This window comes from Hyaena hyaena, unplaced genomic scaffold, assembly GCF_003009895.1.
Source record: "Hyaena hyaena isolate Hyena2069 unplaced genomic scaffold, ASM300989v1 scaffold_491, whole genome shotgun sequence".
Classification (NCBI taxonomy): domain Eukaryota; kingdom Metazoa; phylum Chordata; class Mammalia; order Carnivora; family Hyaenidae; genus Hyaena; species Hyaena hyaena.
Window position 1 is genome coordinate 460,897 of NW_024081114.1, and position 21,946 is coordinate 482,842.

A 21,946-nucleotide genomic window follows, 5' to 3' on the forward strand; every position below is an offset into this window, starting at 1 on the left:
TTTAAAGGCAAACCCAGGGGTTGTATGTTCTCCTCTGGGACATTAGCAGACATCTCTAGCAGCCATGCTTCCCCTTCCCTCTGTGTCCTTGTGATCCTTAGTATTTGCTCCCATGACAATGTCCTGATAATGGCTTTGAATCTGCTTTGTCTGATGACTTTTCTGGATCTGGAGACATAGACCACCCAATTTATAAAGTTAACTGAAAGGAGTCGTTCTCATGGTTGACTGATAGGACATACTCCCATATCTATTACACAAAAACAACCACTATGTGGCCTGGAAAAAAAATGTTTTTAATGAAAATCTAAAAAAAAAAAAGAAGTCCCCTAACCCCTTTTGAAGAATCCTAGAGCTCTACTGGTGATAGGAAAAACTTTTTGAGGCCACCAGATTAAGTCAAAGGTGCTTGGAAAGTATATTAAAAGTGGTCACACATATTGGAAAAGCCACAAAGAAGTGTCATGGGATGACAGCTTGGGAACTACAGTTACTTCCAGAGCATCATGTGACCATTTGAGTGGTACTGATGACCACAGTAGTGATAAATTCCGTTGACCTTGGACCTTGGGGGTTTGCTGACCCAGAGGCGAAAAATAGCACCAGCAAAAAAGAAACAAAGAGGCTCTCAGAAAGAGGCTCTCAATCTGTCCTGCAAACCAAATTCTCTATTTCTCACTGCTGGGAATGTGTGCTTCCTGGGGGCTATCATACACCCCCAGAAATATGCCAAATCACAGACCAGTTAATAAACAAAACTTTATTTTCCTTTAATACAAAAATTAAATAGCAAAGTTTATTGTTTTTGTACAGTGATAAATTAGAAATTTACAGTACAGACATCAATGCAGACATACATTTGTACATCCTTAAAAGCAGGGTCCACTGTCTTTGACGTTCAGCAATTTGTTAAGGCATGTGTAGCAGGGGTTTGCCTGGTACCTCTCTGTCCAACATCTGAGAGCCCCCCAGGCTGGCCTCAAGGTGGAAGGAGCTGCAGGGTGGCATGGGGATCCAAGCACAGCTCACAGAGCACCAGCCTGACTGCTGAGTCCCATTTCCCCTGGTCACAAAGCACACTTGGCATTTACTCCACCTTTCCTACAAAGAGTTCAAGGGCCTTTCATCCTGAGACCTTCGAAAGTCTCACAACATCCCTGTGAGGTAGGAAAAATTTCAGAACCACCTAGATGCCCCGCTGGACAGCCTCCCCCTCCCAAAATGCATAACCAAGTTGGAGCCTGAGCCCATGAGCAGGATGTGGAGAGGTGCACATCCTGGGGGAGAAGATGGACCAGGCTTTGGGGGGGCAGAGGTGCTCCTGCCCCTCTTCTCAGAAGCCTTCTGAGATGACAGGGGTCATATACTGGATGTTGCAGGAGATCAGGGAGCCAAGAAAGCCTGGAGGACATGGCTCATAGAGGATCCCAAACAGACTCTCTATAGACTGCCTGGACAAATACTGGGAATTTGCAAAGAAGAAGGGAAATAAGGGAAAACAGGAACAGGCTGCTACAGGGCAAGTGGCCTCACCAAGGGGAAGAGGCCTGTTGGGGAGGGTCAGGGTTCACTTCCCTCTTGGTGATAGCCGGCGTGCCGTTACTGTACATGTGCATGGCAAGAGGCAGTGGCAGAGAGCTCTGACCAGGCCACAGTAAAACAAAATCCATTATTTAAGGCTCTGGTATCTGATCCTTGGTAGGAGCAAAATACTCTTCTAGGAGATTCCAAGATCTATGACCTAGGCCCAGAGGAAAAATGATAACCCGGGTCCTTTGCCAAACATTATACAAACCCAGATGAGGACTCTGGACCCAAATACAATAAAAGAACACAAGGAACCGTTAGAGTCCAGTGAGTTGACATAATTGGCTGGAAAAGCAACTCCCTCCAATCTCTCCCATCACAGAATAAAGTTCAGGATGTAGCCTGATCCTGGGGGCTCCTTTCCAAAATCTATGTTCTGTGGCTCTCCTCCCTAGCTGCGGCTGTGGCCACCTCAGCAGAAGCCAAAGACTGCACTAGCTTGGTGACATCCCTCTAAATTAAGTCTGCCCTCCAGGGCTGAGGCTGTCGAGCTCCTCCAAATCCTCAGGTCCCAGCTTGGTTCCTAACACTTAAGTAAGCCCTGAATTCAGTAACCAGGAGGATGGGGGTGGGGTGGGGTGTGGAGAGGACAGAGCTCAGGGTGCTGGTAAAGTCACAATGCAGAACCTAAACACAGAAGTTTCCCTGATTCTGGGTTTGGGAGTGCAGGCAAGGGAGTGACTGGGGAGAGAAAAGTCAGAGATCTTCTCAGGAAAATAAAAAGTATCACCCCTTCTCTGGTTTCAGGACCCAGAGCAAGTTGCCAGCTCAGAAGCAGTCTCAGAGATCAGGAAACAGGTCTCCGTGGAGGAAAAAGGATATGAATCAACCAAGTAGCTCAACCAGATGGTTCAGGCCAGTTCCACCCTACCCTGTGTTTCTCTGCCCTGAGGTGTGGCCTTTATGAAGGAAGATAAAGAGGGGTTTGCCAGAGTGGAGGGTGGACAGTGGTGCCCTTGGGCCCTGTGGAATAAAATCTCCAGAGGTGTGACTGTAGCTTCCTGCAGGAAGAGGAAGTTGACTTCCGGTGAGGTAGGAAGTTACAATCACACCTACTTATTCTCAGTTTCAAAGAAAAACAGCCCTAACCTTTTCCCTAGCAAGATGTCCTCAAATTCACCTGCACGCATCACATGAACACCCCAAGCCATGAAGTGCCTGTCCCCCCACTCACATTAGGTGTAGGAGCTCATGTCCGTTTTAAGCCAATGTTCATAACCTTCTGAGGGGATTCCCACAGAGATTGTCCTGAAATAGGGCTGATGATTTCTGTCAAAAACCCTGTCACTGACTTGCAGGGAATCTTGGAGAGGGAGGAGAGACACATTAAAAGGAGAAAGACCCAGAAAGAAGTTTATGGGATGGAGACAGTGAAACAGATGACAATTCAGAGACCCGTGCTCCTTCCCAAAAGCCAACTGCAAAAGTCAGCAGACCAAGAACCCTCAGTTCACGTCATTTGGAAGGACAGAGCATATACTCCATGATGTCCCCTTCAGTGCCTAACACAGGGGTCTACACATGATGGGCACTCAGTAAGTGTGCTAGTAATTGACTTTTTTTTTTTTTTTTTTTTTTTAACAAATACCAACTTAAAAGGTGATGGAGTCGCGTCAAGGTAACAAGGTAACTGACTCCTCAGCCACAAAGCTCCTTTCCTGAAACCATAAACACTCTCCATTGTCCGGAACGTGAAAGGAAAGGCCTGCAGCCCTGTGACATTGCCAGGGCTACTAATCCCATCTGCACTGACAGCCACTTCGGATCAAATAGACTTTCCCCTGAGAAGGCAAGAGATTTGTAGAAGAGACCGGTTCAAACCCAGAAAGTTGCCAGGCCACTGGCTTCAGAACTCAGGTGTATAGTTTCCCCCAAGTACTCTTATTATTATTTCATTATTCACAAATGTTGAGCACCTACTCTGCGCCTGGCCCTCTGCAAGGTGCTACCTTGGGCACACAATCACTGAAACATTCCAAACAAAATTGCATTACAAACCCCTACAACCTAACAGTCAGGCCAGTGCCCTGCTGCACCCTCCTTCTTCCCTTTCCTGGGCCAGCATCTCAGCCCAACTCCCAAGACACTGGAGTGGAGCGTGAGTAAGGGCAGGCTCCGCCCGGGGACGCATGCTCCAGGGCCCTGGCCAGCTATGGGAACTGTCTGCAAGCAGCACACGGAGTTCACATTTTATATTTCCTAGGCGACTTAGTCTCAGATGGAGTTCAACTGGTCCTTCTGGGGATCGTTTCTCATGCTCCTAGAACCCTGACTCAGAGTCCAGCCAAGGTACTCAGGCTTGGCACACACACCAGGGACCACCCGTGCCCATTTAGCCATCTGTCCTCAAAGTCCCAAGGCTTTCCCATTCAAAATACACAACAGACCTTATATGCATCTTCGCCTCAGACTCCTCAAAATCAGAGGAAAGAAGAAAGGAAAATGTCAAACCATGGACATAAATCTCACAAAAACAAAAAAGGACAGGCTTACTTCCAGAATTTGACCACCTATTTGGGATTTAGAGTCCCTGGAAATGTTTTCCCACAAAGAAATGTAAGAAAAGAGGCTTCCTACCTGTTTTTAGAGGGAGGGGGTGGGGCATGAATAAATAAATGAGTCATTGCAAAGTAGTTGCTGAAGCACAGACAGGTATGAGCTACAAGGAGAGCAACCTGTGATATTGTCAACAATTTGTCCCAGAGATCTGGTGATTAGAAGGCCTGAGGCAGGTTAAGAGAAAGTCGTTACAATTTTAAAAGAATTGCAACTTTTGAGAGGCTGCTAGGGGGTACCCCATTGTGAGGAACATAAAGCATAAATTTTAAAAGCTCTGGATACCTCTGCAAAAGGCAATTAAGACCTGTGCGGCTACAAGTTTGCAGTTCATTTCATATGGTCTACACTTTATTCCCTACTAACCAATCAAGCTCCTGGCTGGCATTCTGGAGATTCATTAAGCACCATATAAATACTCCAGGCCACACTGACTCCAAAGAAAGCTTATAAGGAGCCTTTGCCAATTACTAGGAAACAATTATGCACCAACTAGTTGGATTAGCTGTCCTAAATTCTCTCTATGAAACAGAAAAAGTCTTCGCTGTGGTAGTAGATTAGACTCCGATAAAATTCTTATGCTAAAGGAAAGAAAGGCACTATCATTCTGAGAATGCAAGCTGACCATAGTTTTAAAGTCAGTTGAGTATACTATTATGTCATGGTCCAAGAATGTGCTCTTAATTGTAATTGACACACACAAATTACACAGCTAATCTGTGTGAATGCAAAGTTGCCAAGAAACTTAACGTTTTGGCTCTTCCAGACTGGCGTCTGCATAGATGCAATCACACAAAGTAAAATATATTAAGTCCCCATTGCTCAATGCAATAGGTCTCTGGGGTCGGTAAGGTATGTCGACTTGGTAAATCTCAGTTTCCTCTGAATTAAATGATTGTCAGAAAGTGAATCACCCTTACTTTTCCCCTTGTTAGGCATGCTGCAGTGCAAAAATTCCTATAAAAATACCTATTTTGAGTCATTAATGTAAAATGAAGAAAACAGCAGCAGCCTAGACCAGGGATGTTAAATTTAAGAGGAAGAGAGAGAAGAAAAGTCCACTGGATACCTTACGTGTGTTTGTACAGTACTCTTGTTTTTTCAAACAATTCTGTTTTATGACAAAGGCACTGAAAGATTCTGACACCACCTCTTGGGAGAGCAATCCACAAAGTTCTAAACAGCAGACAGCGCACCACAGAAAATGTTTATGTTAGATCAGCCAAACTATAAAACTCTTGTAACACTTCTCTGAACCCAGTGTTTCCAGTGTTTATAGATTGCTTTGCTATCTGAAAGACCCAGTTAGTATTTAAGATTTTAAGGGTTAAAAAAGTTCATCTTTCTCCCTGCAAGTTATCTACTCACAGCTCAAATCCCACTCTGCAGGGAAAAGCAGCATCACCCTGGACCCTCCTGGAATCTAGGCAGGACCTCCATGCTCCAAGCTGCGACCTGCTAAAGTGATCAATGTTTTGATTTTTCACAGCTTTGAAAGCCTCTAACTGGCTTTTCCATTTTGGATCATTCCAAAGTCTGCAGCAAAATCATTACTTTTATGATTGCTGGGGAGTGGGGGAGGGGGGCGCAGGTGGTGGTGGCTTAAGGGGTCACTTAAGTGTTGCCAGTTGGTTCAAACTGAGATTCACTGTGTGAAACTTTTTTGTCGCATTTTGCACCAAAATGCTAACATTCCCACCTTCGACATTTAGAAAGTGTGGAAGCTGGGTAGCCTTATACCACAGTTTCATTGCCTTTCCCAGGCTTCACCCAACCGTTCCCTCGCTTCTCTCTCTTCACCTTCCCAGAATTCACCAATCTGTTAGAACACTTCTGCCACGTGTGAAGAGTTTTGGCAGACCAAATCCACATGCCTGAAGTGATGCCCACCAGCAAAGACATAAAAATTTTCAACATTTCAACTGCCGTATTGGAGTCATCCGCAGAATACCGGAAGAGAGCCCAGTTGGAGATTTCATAGAAATAACAGGCAATCACACAGGTTGCAGGAACTGTGTACAGGACCGAGAAGACGCCGATCTTGACCATCAGCCTTTCCAGCTTGTCCGTCTTTGTCCCATCCTTTTGAAGATTGGACCGAATTTTGAACAAGGCCACTAAGCCTGCAGCAATGAACAAAGTTCCGATCACCAAGTAAGTGAAGAGGGGGGCCACCACAAAGCCTGTGAGGGCATCGAGGTTTTGGTTTCCCACGTAGCACAGGCCGGTGAGTTCATCAGCATCCACCAGTCTCATGATCAAGATGACAATGGTTTTCACTGCAGGGATGGCCCAGGCGGCAATGTGGAAATAAGAGCTGTGCATTTCAATGGCTTCGTGACCCCACTTGAGTCCTGCCGCCAAAAACCAAGTAAGTGTCAGAATAACCCACCAGATGGAACTGGCCATTCCGAAAAAGTACATCAGCAAGAAAATGATTGCACATCCTGTGTTCTTAAGTCCTTCTTGGATGAGAACAGGTTCTGCTGCCTCTTCAAAATCGCAGGATATCCTTTCCCGGCCTACAGTCAGCCTGACAATATAAGCAATGCTATAAATATTATAGCACATACTGAGAAATATGATGGGGCGCTCAGGGTAGGAAAACCTGGAAGAATCGATCAGGAAGGTCAGCACGGTGAAGGCGGTGGAGATGAAGCACAGGCTGGCCCACACGGCCATCCAGATGTCCGTGAACTCCTTGGCCGAGCGACTGTATAAGCCAGCATCATAACCACACTTGAGAACACAGTTCAGGCTCCTTTTCACCCAGATGTACTGATCTGAGTTAGTTCCTACGGAGTGGCACTCTTCCCCAGGCTGGATGGGGGTTTTGTGAGGTAATGGCACCTCTTCATCACCCGGCCCTTCCATGCACATGTGGTTGTGGTCATTCTGGGGTGGGAATTTGCTGCAGTTCAGGCTCTCTGGCCAGGCAAAGCCAAATTCCTTCAGGACAGGTTCACAGCGTCTCTTGACCGAAAGGCACATACCGCCACATGGGCCGATGGGGATGTTGATCTTCTCTGTGCACATTGGCACATACACCGAACAAAGGAAGAACTGGAAAAGTAATGAAATGAACAAAGAAAACAATGACTTGGAAGTCTGACCAATTGTTTGCACGACGCAGAGTTGAATGCTTCCAGGCAAAGCATCTATCTACTTTTAAGCCAGCCATAGGGACTCTTGTTTACTCTGACCTCAAACTAGGGTGCCTAAAAATCCATGGCTTGTACACGTTTCTTCTTTTGGTTCTAGCAATCCCTGTCACAAATCCAGGAGAACAGAAATAAATATGTATATTAAAAGGACCTCAAGAGTTACATAAGCCCTTTTTGCAAAATGCTTAAGAAAAAAAAAAACCAACCTTAAAAATTGACTTTGAGACTCCCTATTTGAAAGAGCTGAATAGACTAATCAAATGACCGAGTCATTTCAGTGCTGGGGTGATTTATTTTTATCCTCATTTCTTTATCACCATAAAAATAAATGTAAAAAAATTTAGATCCAGCTTTTCACCTATAAATATTCTCTTTTCTCTACTTTAGCCCCTAAAAATAATTTTTAATCAGCTCCCATTCTCAAAGAGAAAGTGTCCTAATTAAGACACTGTTAGACCCAAGGATGGGATGCAGGTGGAGGTCCCTGGTCACCAGGGGTTTGTTTGGCCAGTTTTCCTCAATGCATAATAATGAAGCACAATAGGAAAATATAAATGTTAAGTCCCTGCAACTGCAACACCAGCAGGGGAGAGCCCAGTTGCTGTCCTCAATTCCTCCAGCATTGATAAACAGTCTGCTTGGCTCCTTACAGATGTTGTCTATGAAGTCTAGAGTTACAAGTAACTATTTTCCAGCATGTAAAGGGATCCAGTCCTGTCCTTCAAAACAGCTTGGCTGCTTCCCCAGGATACATGTAATTAAAAATATATATCCCTGCAAAAGCTGTTTCTCCAACGAAATTGCCACTGATGTCAGGATATGTGCTGTTTCCAAACTGAGAGCTAGAGGATCATTTCTTAAGCTTTTATAACCTAGTTCTAACATTCTGAAAGCTCCAAAGGGACATTTCAGCAGCAACAGGTCTAATCCCAACCATCTTTCTGAAACCACAATCCAACTTTTAAAGTGACCTATGTAAAAACATTCATCTAGTAAGTAAGCTGTCTGCCTGTTTCTTATCTCTCAGAAGTTACAACCAGAACCACGGATTTCTGAAGTGTTTAGCCTGGAAAACTACCCTCTATTTTTCCCCCAAGTTCTCTCTTTTCTAAATTTATTAAAATCACTCATAGCCTCACCAACCAAAGTACAACCAGTGCTAATGCTTTTTTTCCCCCAGTGCTAACACTTAAAAATTCTTTCAGTTCCTTAAAAAAATGAATTGGTTGTTGCTTTTGTTCAGATTATAGTCACCCTGTATCAAATTATTTCTTCATTTATTGTAGGATGAACATTTTCTCTATCATTACATAAGCTTTAAAAATTTAAATGGCTGAAAAAAATCCTCCAGTATATAAATTATCTTCCCGGTGTTTGACCACTCCGTCACCTTTTTTCCCAAGTGGGGAGTGTTTTCTCCCGTCTAAGTCCTAAACCTGCCCTAAACTCTAAAGATCAGAACGTCTCAAGCCACCCAACCATTTCCATCTAGCATGACCTCTAAAGTCATGCGGGATGATGCGAGAAGGGGCCACTCCGCAGAAAACGGGGCAATCGTGTTTCATTTAATATCCCACCCAAAGATGTAGGGGAGAAAGGAGGTCGGTGAGGGAGGAGAAGTTCCCGTCTCCTTATCTCTCCTTCGAAGTCTTAGTTTCAGCTGGCAGCCCTGCTGGGGACTCGCCCACCGAGCAGCGGCGGCCAGAATCCTTGGCAAAGATAACCCTCAGCTCCACTGGGGTTAGGGGCTTGGCCAGACAGGGTGAACAGGGGAGAAAAACGGAAGGGCGGGGTGTAAGAGTGGGTTCTTTCGCAGGCCAGATGACTTACACAACGTTTTGGCTTCCAGTCCCTGAAGAGGGACAGAAAAGTGGGGGTGGGGATGGAAATCACTTTTCCAGGATAGGTATATCCTTAAGCCTAGGAAGGGGGCAGGGGGCTTGGCTTGGCAAGGGCTCCATGGAGTTAGTTTGAGGCGTCCCTGCCCAAGGAGGTCCTGTCCCGCCAGGGGTGGGGGTGGGGGCGCCCACCTGCAGCTGGCTGGAGCAGCCGTACTGGATGAGCGGCGTGAAAGTTGTCAGCTGCAGTTCGGCGTCTGTCTGCAGCTCGTGCCCCACCAGGTTGGGCATCTTGGTCACGTTGTAGCCCAGGTTCTGGCACATGGAGATGCGGATGGGGTCGCAGCGCCGCTCCTCCTCGTCCCCGAAGCCTCGCGCTGGCCCCGGGAGCAGCAGCAACAGCAGCAGCAGCAGCCGCAGCCGCAGACTGAGATCTACGCCCCCGGGAGCCCCCAGGACGCTCGGCACTGAGCCCCGCCAGGCCATGGCCAGAGCCGGGGGCGGCGGCGGCGGCGGGGGCCGGTCCAGCAGACACCCCCAGTTTGCACGGGGGCGCCGGCTGCCCGCGCTGCTCCCAGCTCCAGGAAAGGGAGAGTGATAAGGCGCCAAGGGCGACGAAGGGGCAGCGGCCGGGTCTCTGGCAGCTGCGCGCGACGGGGTGGGATATTAGACGCCCGTGGCCGGGGCCGAAGGACAGACTGCGAGGGTCATGGCTGCAGGCTGCGAGCCCCCAACCCGGCGCCGGCCGCGTCGGCTCTGCGTCTCGGCGAATCCCGCCAGCACCCAGCGCCGCGCTGCTCTCACCGCCGAAGCCCTCCGCGGCGCTGGAGGTTCTCTGGGCGGTGGCGGGGCGGGACGGACAGCGCGCCCCTCCAATGGCCGGGCGCCGATGGTAGCGAGGGGCGGGGTCGCTCCGCTGCGGCAGGGTCAGGCCCCCGCCCGCCCCCACCCCCACCTCTCTCCCCGCTCCCTCCTTACCTCCCTCCCGCAGCGCCCCGCCCGGCTTCCCGGCTCTCACTTTTCCTCCCACCCGGGTCGCGGCGCTCGGGGGCCAGGCGGGGATGGAGCCGAGTTGCTCCCGCCGAGCCAGCCAGCCCCCTCCTCTCCCAGGTGAGAAATGCTCCCAGATTAGTCGGCTCCCTTTCCTTTCCCTCTTCCGGCTGTCACCTCAGCCCGTGGCAAACTACCTATCAGGCAGAGAAACGTACACAAAGAACACGGGATTCAGGTTTACCAAGATTGTGGCTTTAAATCCTGGCTGTGTGACCTTGAGCAAACTGCTCAACCTCTCGGCGCCAGTTTCCTCATCCGTGAAGAGACTTGGGAGGATTAGACATAATGTGTAAAACGCTTAGCCCCGTGCCTGGTACAATGCGAGCTCGCAGCTATTTTCCTTGCTAACTTGCTTGCTTTGGAGCCCGGCCCCGTCTCCCCGCCCCCAGACTCGGCCCGACCTGCGCCCGGGAGCTGCCTGTCTCCAGCCGCGAGTGGGGGAGGCGCCCCGGAGCAGCAGACCAGCCGACGGTCTCGCGCTCCGATTTCCTCACCGTATGAAATGAAATTCCACAGGGGGATTCGAAAGGAAATGAGACCGGGACGCTCCGTGCTTCTCGGCCCGCCGCCCTTCCTGTCTCGGGGACACGGTTTCTAAATAAGGTTGGGAGGGTGAGAGGGCGGGAGGGGAGAGGCTTGACCTGTGCACTGGAGGCGAAGAAGGCGCAAAAGCACCGGGGGTCCCCTCCCCCAGCCTCCCGAGCATCCCTCCCCTGCAGCCTGCATCTCTAACTTATTCTGCTTCTGCGAAGGGTCCTGGAGCTCTGGGGATCATGCGACCCCTGTTTTGATCCAGAATTTCCCCTCTCTCATTCACAGCCCTCCCCCACCCCACTCCCCATCCCTCGGATGGAGGTTTGTGCTAGTCCACCCTTTCTTTCCCTTTCCAGTCGGACCAGCGAAACCCTCAGCAGGTGGATTTCTAAACCATTTACTTGTTGGTTGACTGCGGTGAATCTGCTGTGCCTCTCTGAGCTTTAAATTGGCCATGTGTAAAATAAGGAAATTCATGTTTAACCCACAGTACTGAGTTGAATGAGAAAATGCCCCTAAAACATTTAGCAAAGTGTCTGGCACATAAAAAGTAAGTGCAAAATAGCCTGGTTTTAGTTGTGAAATGAATCCTGCTTTCCAGCCAGGTCCCAAAGACATCTCCTGCAAGCCCACGTCTGACTATCTGGATAAAGAACTTTCTACTCTCTTCCTGAGATCTTTTTGGCCAACACTTGCCAAGATTTTCCTGGGACCGGGAAAATTTGGTGACCAGGACCAAGTTTTTATGCATGTGTATATCTATTTCAGCCAGATGGTAGAAATACAAGTTGGAAGGATAACTGCCCCTCTCCTGTGGTGCTCCTATTTTACCTTACAGTTTTAGTTTTCTTATATTGGCAACTAGACTTGGCTGAGAGCAAGAATGGAATCAACTTTCTTTTTGGGGTTTTTGGCTCTGTACTTAGCATTGTGTTGGGTACATAAAAGCTGCTTTGTCTCCAGCCATCATCACAACCTCCCAGGGAAGGAGACTCTATTAGCCCCTTAAAGAGATGAAGAAACTCAGGCTGGAACCAAAGTGATAGTTAGAAAATGGAAGACCAACCAAACCAGGGCCCAAGGAGGCCTTTCAAAGATGGGATGCAGGGTTATTGCCCCGGAAATGTTCCCAGCTGGAAATCTGTATACTTAGCGATAGGTTTGAATCTTCTGTATGACTATGCTGAGTAATGCAGGAGACCATTGGCCTCCAGAGATGAATAAATGATGAGATGAATGAATCAAATGACTAGATGATCCCCATCCTCTAGGAACTCCAGGAGCAGACAAAGACTGAACAGACAGATGTATCTCACTGTGGTAAGTACACGTGGAGAGAATTGTGGGTAAATTAGGGCAGTGGTAGCTGAGGTTACTGGGCTGCTCAAACGAGGAGGATCTGCAGGAGTCTCAGCTACTCAACGAAGCAGAGTTCCTGTGCAATTGGCAATTCTGTGGCATTTGCAGCAAGGGGAAGGGGCTTGCTCTGTGCTAAAGGTATATGTGCATGGCTTATTAAACGATGAAGTCCATGAGGTCAAGGAGCAGCACAGGGCCTGGCACACAGAGAGAATACCGTTAGTTTTGGGGGGAAGCAATACTATTAACAAACCAATAACATATAACTCTTTTTTTTTTACACATAGTTTATTGTCAAGTTGGTTTCCATATAACATCCAGTGCTTATCCCCACAAGTGCCCTCCTCCATGCCCATCTCCCCCCTTCCCCCCCACATCCATCAGTCCTCAGTTTGTTTCTCAGCATTCAAGAATCTCTCATGGTTTGCCTCTCTCCCTTTCCCCCACCATTTCCCCCCTTCTTCTCCCCCAGGGTCCTCCGTTAAGTTCCTCCTAATCCTCCTATATGTGCAAACACACGGTATTTGTCCTTCTCTGCCTGACTTATTTCGCTCAGCATAACACCCTCAAGGTCCATCCATGTTGCTACACGTGGCCAGATTTCGTTTTTTCTCATTGCCATATAGTATTCCATCGTATAGATAAACCACATCTTCTTGATCCATTCGTCCATTGATGGACACTTAGGCTCTTTCCACCAATAACCTATAACTCTTATAGAACCCGTGCTCTCTGCCAGCTACTATGTTACATGTTTTACGTGCATTATTGCATTTATTTCACACAACAGCGTGAGAAAGCTGATGTTTTGAGAGGTTAAGCAATTTGTTCCAGATCACACAGCAAGTGGCAGAGGACTCAGACGCATGTCTGCCTGGCCTAAAAGTTTATGCACACAGTATTGCTCTCACAGAGGAAACTGCTTGACACATTGCCTAGTCCATAGTTAGAGATGACCCTCCGGCAATCTGGACTTCTTACTCCAAGCGCTGGCATCCCTGCCTCAGCTCGCTTGAGGCAACTGTCTCGTTTGAGAACACTTGGAAGAAGCACTTTCCCAGGCAGGAGTTTTCCCGTCAACAGCTTTTCTTTCGGCATGGCACTCATCGCAGGTATTTTCCAAAAAAGAAAGCCAGGGGAATCACATTTCAGTCTGAAAGTGGAAAGAAAACAAAGACCATGACTTAGAGCTAAGTCTGAATGGCCTGGAGCCCCTCAGCCTCTCTCTCATAGAGTGGTTTACACAGTCGCCAGTCTACTCCTGGTGACAGGCATGGCATGTTTGTCTTTGTTGCAGAAAACACTTCCCTGAAGGAGTTCCAGGCAGAGGGCTCTCCACCCTGTGATAGGCAGAGCATTCAGGAGAGGAGTAGAAGATGGGGACATGTGAATCACACCTTCCATTAACCTAAAGGACAGGGCCCCTTGTGGCTCTGGCCTGAGTGCTGGGAAGCTTCCTCTGTCCACTCTCTGAGTGAGGAAGATGCAGCCACTTTAGAGCTGTGACAAATGTGACTTCAGCAGGCCACTGGGCAGTTGGAGGGCTCTCTATTTGCATCTAATGAGAGGCTGGGTTCTAATTAACTCCTGTGATGTGTTAATTTTTCAACCTGACGTTTTCTGCTCTAATAGATCCTTGTAATGGTTTCTAAATTAAAAGCTGCATTTAAAGACTAGGGTTTAGGTTAAAATCCACCACCTAGGGGGGTGGGGGGCTGTAAACATCCTTTCCTTACTAAGGAAAACCTCATTTGCAGGTCTTTGCTAACCTAATTAAGTGCTGAAATAGTCACCCCAGAGCCTGCTTTTTATTTCCTGCGAAACAATCCAGCTAATCCATATTCAGTAGCTTCCAAGAGAAGTCTTATTCCAACCACTCATGAAGAAACCAGCTTCTTTGAATATGGACAGAACATTTAGAACTCACAAAGAGTGGTCTTGATAGAAAATGCAAGAAAATGGTTCATTATTATCCTGTTTGGTTTTTGAGGAGAAAATTCACTGGGCCCAAAACCTCATAAGGACTGGGACTTGATTGTGGAGCAACAGAAGCATGGGGAGAAGCCAGGCCATATCCCATCATTTGGTATATAGTCTGGGTGCTACATCTTCCTCTGCACCCAAACCAGTTACTAAACAAAAACGTGTATACTGAGTAAAGCAGAAAGGAGCACTAATCTTGCTCAAAGTTGAGAAAGCACAGGCCCTAAGAGGTTAAGTAATGGCTTCCAAGTGGCAGAGTTGGCTCTTATCACCCTCTTCTTATCACTTGCACAGCTAGCTGCCAGAGAAGGATCAAGTCAGCGGAGAGCTCTTGCGTGTGAAGGAATCAGAATCCTCCTACCAGCATAAGATGGTACAGAGGACATTCTTATTTGTTGGTGAGGATGGTTTAATGTACAGATGGGCAACCACAAACCTGTGCAGGAGGCAAAAGAAAAAAGGATGCAAACACACTTTGTACCTCTACAACCTCATTACATTTCAGTATTTGTCAGTCAAACCATTAGCAGATGTTTAGTGATGGGTTATTGTGGAGATGTCATGGAGCTGCAGATAGGAGGTGTGAAGGCATGTAAAAGGTGGTCCCCGCCCTTAGTGAAACTTGTTTATAGTTAAGTGCTTTTTCTTGAGCTCCCTTACTCATTATAAGTTTGGAGCTCCCTTACTCATTATAAGTTTTGGTACTGGTTTTGGTTTGACTTGGTTTTGATCTTTTTCACAGTCCTCTGAGGTCAGAGGCTGTGTCTTCTTCACCACCGTGTTCCTGAATGGCAAAGGAGAACACTACCTGACCCATACAAGACACTCAATAGGTTCCTGTTGAATAAATAAATGAATAGTTCAGGCTATAAGTGCTCTAATTCTTTAGGAAAAAAAAACCTTCATTATGTTCTGGGTGTAGGAGACCATCAAAATGCAACCTAACTGGTTCCAGGATGATGGTCAAGTCTATTCTACAGGCCACTCCTACAAGACAGATTTCAGCTTTCTTCAGAACTTGGATATTATTCCAATCACCCTTTCTGTTTTACTATGCAGATTCTTAAATATTTTAACGTAGAAAAATTTTTGTTTGATTCAGAAGCTTGTTTCTAAACTTCATGAAATCAGCCCAAGATATTTTCCTATCAACGTTCATTGCCTAGTTGACCACTGATCTCATTACTGTCAACTGAAGTCATTAGGAATCATATATCCAGGAGTACCCAGACAGAGTTATAAGTCAGGAGATCACTTGTGAGTAGTAAGTTTGTAGAAAAATTGAAATGTGAGTCTAGCCACGAAGGGTGTATGAGTTTCTAAGAGACCCAGAGAAGCATGGAAAGAAAGCACCTGTAATAATATTCTCATAGGCAGCCCTCTTTTCAGTTGATACAGGTGAGAAATGAATAGTAATAAAAATGTTTTATTTTTTATTAATGTTAAATAATGAAAAAGAGTGAACTAGCCACCTGCTGTGGATAAGCATGAACTAGACCAGACAAAATCTCAGATTGTCGTTTTAAAGCATAGCCTCAAATTCTTCAACATTCCTCCCATTGAAGGGTAGAATTTATATTTCCTTCTTGAGAATTCTGGATGGCTTATGCCTTTTTCAACCAATAGAATACAGTGTAAGTGACACCAGGTGACTTCCAAAACTATGTCATAAAAGGCCAGGCAGTCTTTACCTTATTTACTGGGAAATTTGCTTTGGAACTCTGAACCCCCTCATACTCTGATACCACCCTGAAGGTTTTCTAGCTGATGGTCCTAGATGAGACTGACCTTCAGCCATTCCTGGCTAAGTGCCAGGGAAGTATGCCAGAAGTATGAAGGAAATAGAACTATCTTGAAAGTAGATTCTGTGGCCCCAGTGGCTCCTACCCCCAGCTGTTTGAGTCGTCTCAACCCAGAGATTTTGAGGCATAGAAGAACCACTCTTACCATGCCTCTTCCAAATTCCTGATACACAAAATCCATGATGGTTATTGTTTTATGTCTCTCTTACTCCATTTGGGCTGCTATAACACCGTATCACACACTGGCTGAATAAACAGAAATTTATTTCTAATAGCTCTGGATGCTAAGTTCCAAGATCAAGCCACCAGCAGATTCAGCATCTACTAAGAGCCCATTTCCTAGTTCATAGATGTCTGTCTCTTTGTTATGTCCTTCCACAGAAGAAGGGATGAGGGAACTCTCTGGGGTGCCTTTTATAAGGGCTCCACCTTCGGGACGCCTGGCTTAGTCGGTTGAATGTCCAACTTCGGTTCAGTCATGATCTTGAAATTCATGAGTTTAGGCCCCACATCAAGCTTGCTTCTGTCAGCACACAGGCTGCTTTGGATCCTCTGCCCCCCTCTTTGTATCCTTCTTCTGCTTGCACTCTGTCTCTCTCTCAAAAATAAATAAACATTAAAATATAACTTTATAAGGGCTTGACTCCCATGACCTAATCACCTCCTAAAGTGCTTACCTCCAAAGGGGAAGGAGACTCAGCTAGAAAAAGAATAAATGTTACCCAAAGATGGATAAAGAGACCTTATATGCTCTCTTGGGGAGAAGAATAGCATGTTTTCAGTTGCATGAAGGACAGTTGGGTCCTGTTAAGTGGAACCATGATTTTGCCTTTACTTAAAAGTGAAGTATGGTTTTAAAAAGCATATATGAGGGACACCTGGATGGTCAGTTAAACGTCCAACTCTTGATCTCAGCTCAGGTCATGATCTCATACTTAATGAGCTCAAGCCCCACATTGGGCTCTGTGTTGATGGTGCAGAGCCTGCTTGGGATTCTGTCTCTCCTTCCCTTTGCCCTTCCCCCACTTGTACACTCACACTCTCTCTCAAAGTAAATAAATAAACTTAAAAACAATTTTAAAGTGTATATGAATGCCAAATTGACAAGGAATAGACTCTGGTAGATCTATACTGTCAATTTAGCTACATTGGAACTCATTTGCCAGAATTCCCTTCCCTACATGGTTCCAGATTGGGACTGACCACAAGAGAAATTGGTACAAGACTGGAGAGGTGGATGTGAAGCCATTATTTTATACTCTGAAAGTCAGAGTCGGGCACCAGGCACAGTGGCAGTTCATGCACATTGAATGTGCTGGCTCACTTGTCAGCAGGATCAGTGCTCAGCCCTGCATGAGCTCCTCCTTCAGCTTCTCTGAGTCTTGTGCTAGGTCCCTGAGTAGCTCCATGGTTAAAGGCTCTAGCTTCTGCAGGTCACCTGCATCCAGAGAAGAGATGTTTAGACAGACTTGGGATCTAGTTTGTCCCTGTGTATTCTGATTTGCTCTTAACTTCCCAAACTCTGCCTAATTTTCCTTCTTGATCCTGGGGCTGGCTGATCTATACTGACTTTGGGGCACAGAGACAATGCCTGGCATAGAATACTTCACTAGTTTCCACAGTTTTACAGGGTTGAATCCTTGCTATAAATTCTTTATTCTACCTCACTTATAGTGACTCTTCTTCTCTGAGCAAACCCTGACGATATATCCCATCAAAAAGATTGGTAGAATGTTAGCTCTGGCTAACAAGTCACCCCCAAATGTGACTTGCCCAAATGGCACATAAATAATGAGAGCTTGAATCAGCTTGCTAACCTGCTCTGTGACCTAAGTATTTGGCAGATTTCTCTTTGACTTAATGGAAGTGTGACTGGCCTGCTACACCAGGTCATATTATCTACAGCAAGCCCTTAATTGAGCCTCTTCTGTCAGGCACTTTGTGAGGTGTTTTGCACAGATTACCTCATTTAATCCACCTACCCTTCAGAATATATCCTAAATTTGAATTACTTCTCTCCGCTCTCTGTCTCCACCACCACAAACTGTCCAGCCCTCATCAGCTCTCACTTGGACAACTGTCTTCTGACAGGCCTGCCTCAAGCATTGCTCACTGACAATCTCTTCTCTACACAACAAATAGGGAAGCTTTCAAACCAGCTTCCACAGATTATCTCTTCTCTGAAATTGCTGGAAACTTGTCAGTGGTCTCCTGTTGCTGTTGGAACAAAATTTATGAGGCCTACAAAGTCCTATGAGGTCTGGCCATCTTCCCTCACCTCTGGTCACACCCCCCACCTTGCTGGCCACACTCCAGCTGCACTGACTTTCCCTCTGCTCCTAAAACACGCCTGGATGGTTCTTGTGTAGGGTCTTAAGTCTCTCCTCTGCGTAGAATGCCATCATCATTCTCTCCCATCTTTTCAGGGCTGCTCCTTCCTGACAAATGCAATTTCCTTTGAGACATCTACTCCAACACTCACATCTCATCCTTCCCTCCCGTCACTTACTCCTTGGCCTTGTTTTATTTCCTTCATGGCACTTATTGGTGTCTGTCATTGTCTTGGTTACTCACTTGCTTATCTATCAATTTTCTCTCCTTCCTAACTGTAAAGAGTTTCCACAAGCACAGAGTCTTGGCTGTGGAATCAGGCAGACCCGTGTTAGAATTCAGCGAAATGTATCAGAGGATGTTAGAATTACAAAGAACCTTTGATAATCAGGTAGTTCCTTGCCTAGTCATCATAGTAAAGTTAGTCAGCCAACAACTATTTATTGAGTCCTTACCATCCCATCCTGAGAATTTCCAGAAAATGCCTGCATTTTTCTGATTTCCCTTCAGTAGCCCTTAATTTTTTAGTTTCAAAAGTTTGGCTGAATTTTAGGGCTTCCTACCTCATTTTTCTCTACTATCTCTTTTGCCTCCAATAATCCATACCTGGGATTTAATTTCTGTTCTAAAACAAGAAAAAGGAACGCATTTTAAGAAAACAGTTTTGAGGGGTGCCTAGGTGGCTCAGTTGGTAAGGCATCCAACTTCAGCTCAGGTCATGATCTCAAGGTTTGTGGGTTTGAACCCTGCATTGGGCTCTGTGCTGACAGCTCAGAGCCTGGAGCCTGTTTCAGATTCTGTGTCTCCCTCTCTCTTTGCCCCTCCCTGCTCCCTGTCTCTCTATCTCTCTCAAAAATAAAAAATAAACATTACAAAAAGAGAAAAAGAAAACAGTTTTCAGACACATGCAAACAAAGCGTAGCACCTGATAGCATCTGTTAGATGGTTCCTGGAAGGAATCTTTCAGGTCATGTTCTGCAGAACCCCACTTAACAGGTAAAGCAACTGAGACCCGATTGCTGGCGATGACTTCTCCAAGACAGGGTTAGAACTAGATATCCTTTCCCCTGCCTCCAGGACTGTTCCCAGCACATTACACTGCCTTTCTTCCACCTCCTCACTCGACATAACCATCATTGTGGGTAAACAGCAGCAGACCCATTAATCAGACCTGAGGGTTCAGCCTGCATATACAGAGAGCTAGGTGATAGATCACTCAGTATAACTTGGCCCTTTTGCTTTCTCAGTTATACTGCCACACATGACCACTGGCACTAAGGACGATGGGATCTTCCCTGCCTGCCTGCCCGCCCTTCAGAGTGGCCCGTCCCGCCTCTGCTTCAGCCATGCCGTTTCTCCTTCCTTTTTGTCCGAACATTGCTTCAGAGGAGCTGTATTGAATGACTTTCTCATTTCTGCTTCTATGACTGTTAAAGCCTCCCTCGAGGCATTAGCCGAGGCATCCTTACTAATGAAACATTACAATTCTAGCATCTGATTTCCAGCATCTGCATGAGGCCAGGGCAATGGAAGTTATGTGGCTTAGAGAATGTCAGAACTGGAAGACACTCATAGACCAAAGAATCTACCTCATCACCTCATTTGCAGATACATGTGATTACAGAGAGAAAAGGAAATGTTAAGTGACTGTCTACTTTGGTACTGCTAGTTAGACACAGAGTAAGGCTAGAACCCAGGTCTTCTGACTTCACAGATAAGTATTTACAGGAATCATGCCTTGGCATGTATAACACAAAAACACAGTGAGCCCTCAGGAAAGGGTGTTGAATGACTGACAATATCTTCTAGCAAGGAAATTAGGAAATTCTGTTTCCTTCTTAGAATTAAGCCCTATCACAGTAACTCTACAGGAAAAACAAAAAGCAATAACAAAATTTCTTTATCATCCTAGCACTTTTGTTAGAATGAGATCCATATATGAAAGTCCTTATCATTGGGCTTAGAAAATTCTCTTAGCTTTCTTTTACCTGTTTGTTGTGGCATTGAATTAAAACTTGCCAGTGTTGTACTACTTAAACCCAAGAATTCTCCACTTCTCATTCTAGAGGTAACTTTTCTGTGCCTCTTAGTAAGTGTGATACTGTGGTGAAACTCCATAATTCATTTTATATTCTAGGTAAATAGTGCCCCCTATAGTTGTACAATATATGGTTCTTTACACTGTGGTGGAGCAGCAAGGATGGACAGTCCATAACTTACAACTTACAAAAACTCGTGAGTTTTGACTTTACAAGGTGCACAAGCAATACACACTCAGTAGAGGGGCGCCTGGGTGGCTCAGTTGGTTAAACGTTCAACTTCAGCTCAGGTCATGATCTTGTAGTTTGTGGGTTTGAGCCCCACATCGGGCGCTGTGCTGACAGCTGAGAGCCTGGAACCTGCTTGAGATTCTGCATCTCCCTCTCTCCCTGTCTTTCCTCTGCTTATGCTCTGTCTCTCACTCTCTCTCTCTCAAAAATAAAATAAACATTAAAAAAATACACACCTAGTAGAAACCGTACTTTGAACTTTGAGTTTTGATCTTTTTTCAGGCTGGCACTATGGGGGATGATCCTCTCTCGTGATGCTGGCAATGGCAGCAAGCCACGGCTCCTAGGCAGCCATGCAATCACAAGGGTAAACAATGTTTATGTTTACAACCATTCTATTTTTCACGCAGTACAGTATTCAGCCAATTATGTGAGATATTCAGCACTTTATTATAAAATAGCAATAGGCTTTGTGTTAGATGATTTTGCCCAATGGTAAGGTAATATAAGTCCAACTCTAAGGTAATATAAGTATTCTGAACACACTGAAGGTAGGCAAGGCTAAGCCATGATGTTTGGGTGATTAAATACATTCTTACTTAACAATATTTTCAACTTTTGATGGGTTTATTGGCATGTATCTCCATCATGAATCAAGGAAGCTCTGTAATAGTGAAAATGCTTCATATACACTAAGTCAAATGATACTGTAAAAGGTAAGGATTGTTGTTATGTCTATCAGTGATACAAACAAAGAATTCAAGGGAATAAGGCATGCGCCCAAGGTTACACTACAGGACAGAGTTAGTTAGGAGTATTTACAAATAGACTTGCAAATAGAAAAAGAGCAACCAAATTAGAGCCATAAGGATCTGATTAGAACTTTATACCTGACAGTTTACTAGGTGTGTGATGCCGACCAACTCAATCTTTCTGAGCCTCAGCGTTCATACCTTTAAAATGGGATAATAGAAATTATGGAAGATATTGTTGGTTATTAAGCCAGTATCCTCTCCCAACGCTCTGTGCCCAATCCAAATCTTTCCTCCTTCCTAACAACAATGTATCAGGATATCAAGTGCCTCATAAAAAGAGGAGCTCGTTCCTAATCTTGGGACATGGGGTAAATTTTTCCCTTGCAAGTGATTGGGTTAGGAATGGGGATATGACATAATTCTAGTGAATGAGATAGATGTAGAAGTGTGTGGGGTAGGTAGGGAAGGCTCATCCCATGAGACATTTTCCCTAACTTTCAGAAAGGAAACGGAGAAAAATATGCCTTTTCTTTAAAAAAATTTTTAATGTTTATTTTTGAGAGAGAGAGAGTGAGGGGGCTGGGGGAAGGGCAGAGAGAGAGTGAGACACAGAATCTGAAGCAGGCTCCAGGCTCTGAGCTAGCTGTCAGCACACAGGCTGACGTGGGGCTCGAACCCACGAACTGTGAGATCATGAGCTGAGCCAAAGTCGGA

At 45.8% G+C, this 21,946-nt stretch overlaps 1 protein-coding gene across 1 annotated transcript; it reads right to left on the bottom strand.

Annotated features, from left to right (window-relative positions):
* Positions 1-745: 745 nt before the first annotated feature.
* FZD4 (frizzled class receptor 4) lies at positions 746-9,687 on the bottom strand. The gene is made up of 2 exons (XM_039254344.1): positions 9,338-9,687; positions 746-7,206 (listed from the first exon to the last, which is right to left on the bottom strand). Exons 1-2 carry the CDS (start codon positions 9,629-9,631, stop codon positions 5,878-5,880), a joined length of 1,623 nt encoding a protein of 540 aa, XP_039110275.1. The 5' UTR covers positions 9,632-9,687; the 3' UTR covers positions 746-5,877.
* Positions 9,688-21,946: the final 12,259 nt, after the last annotated feature.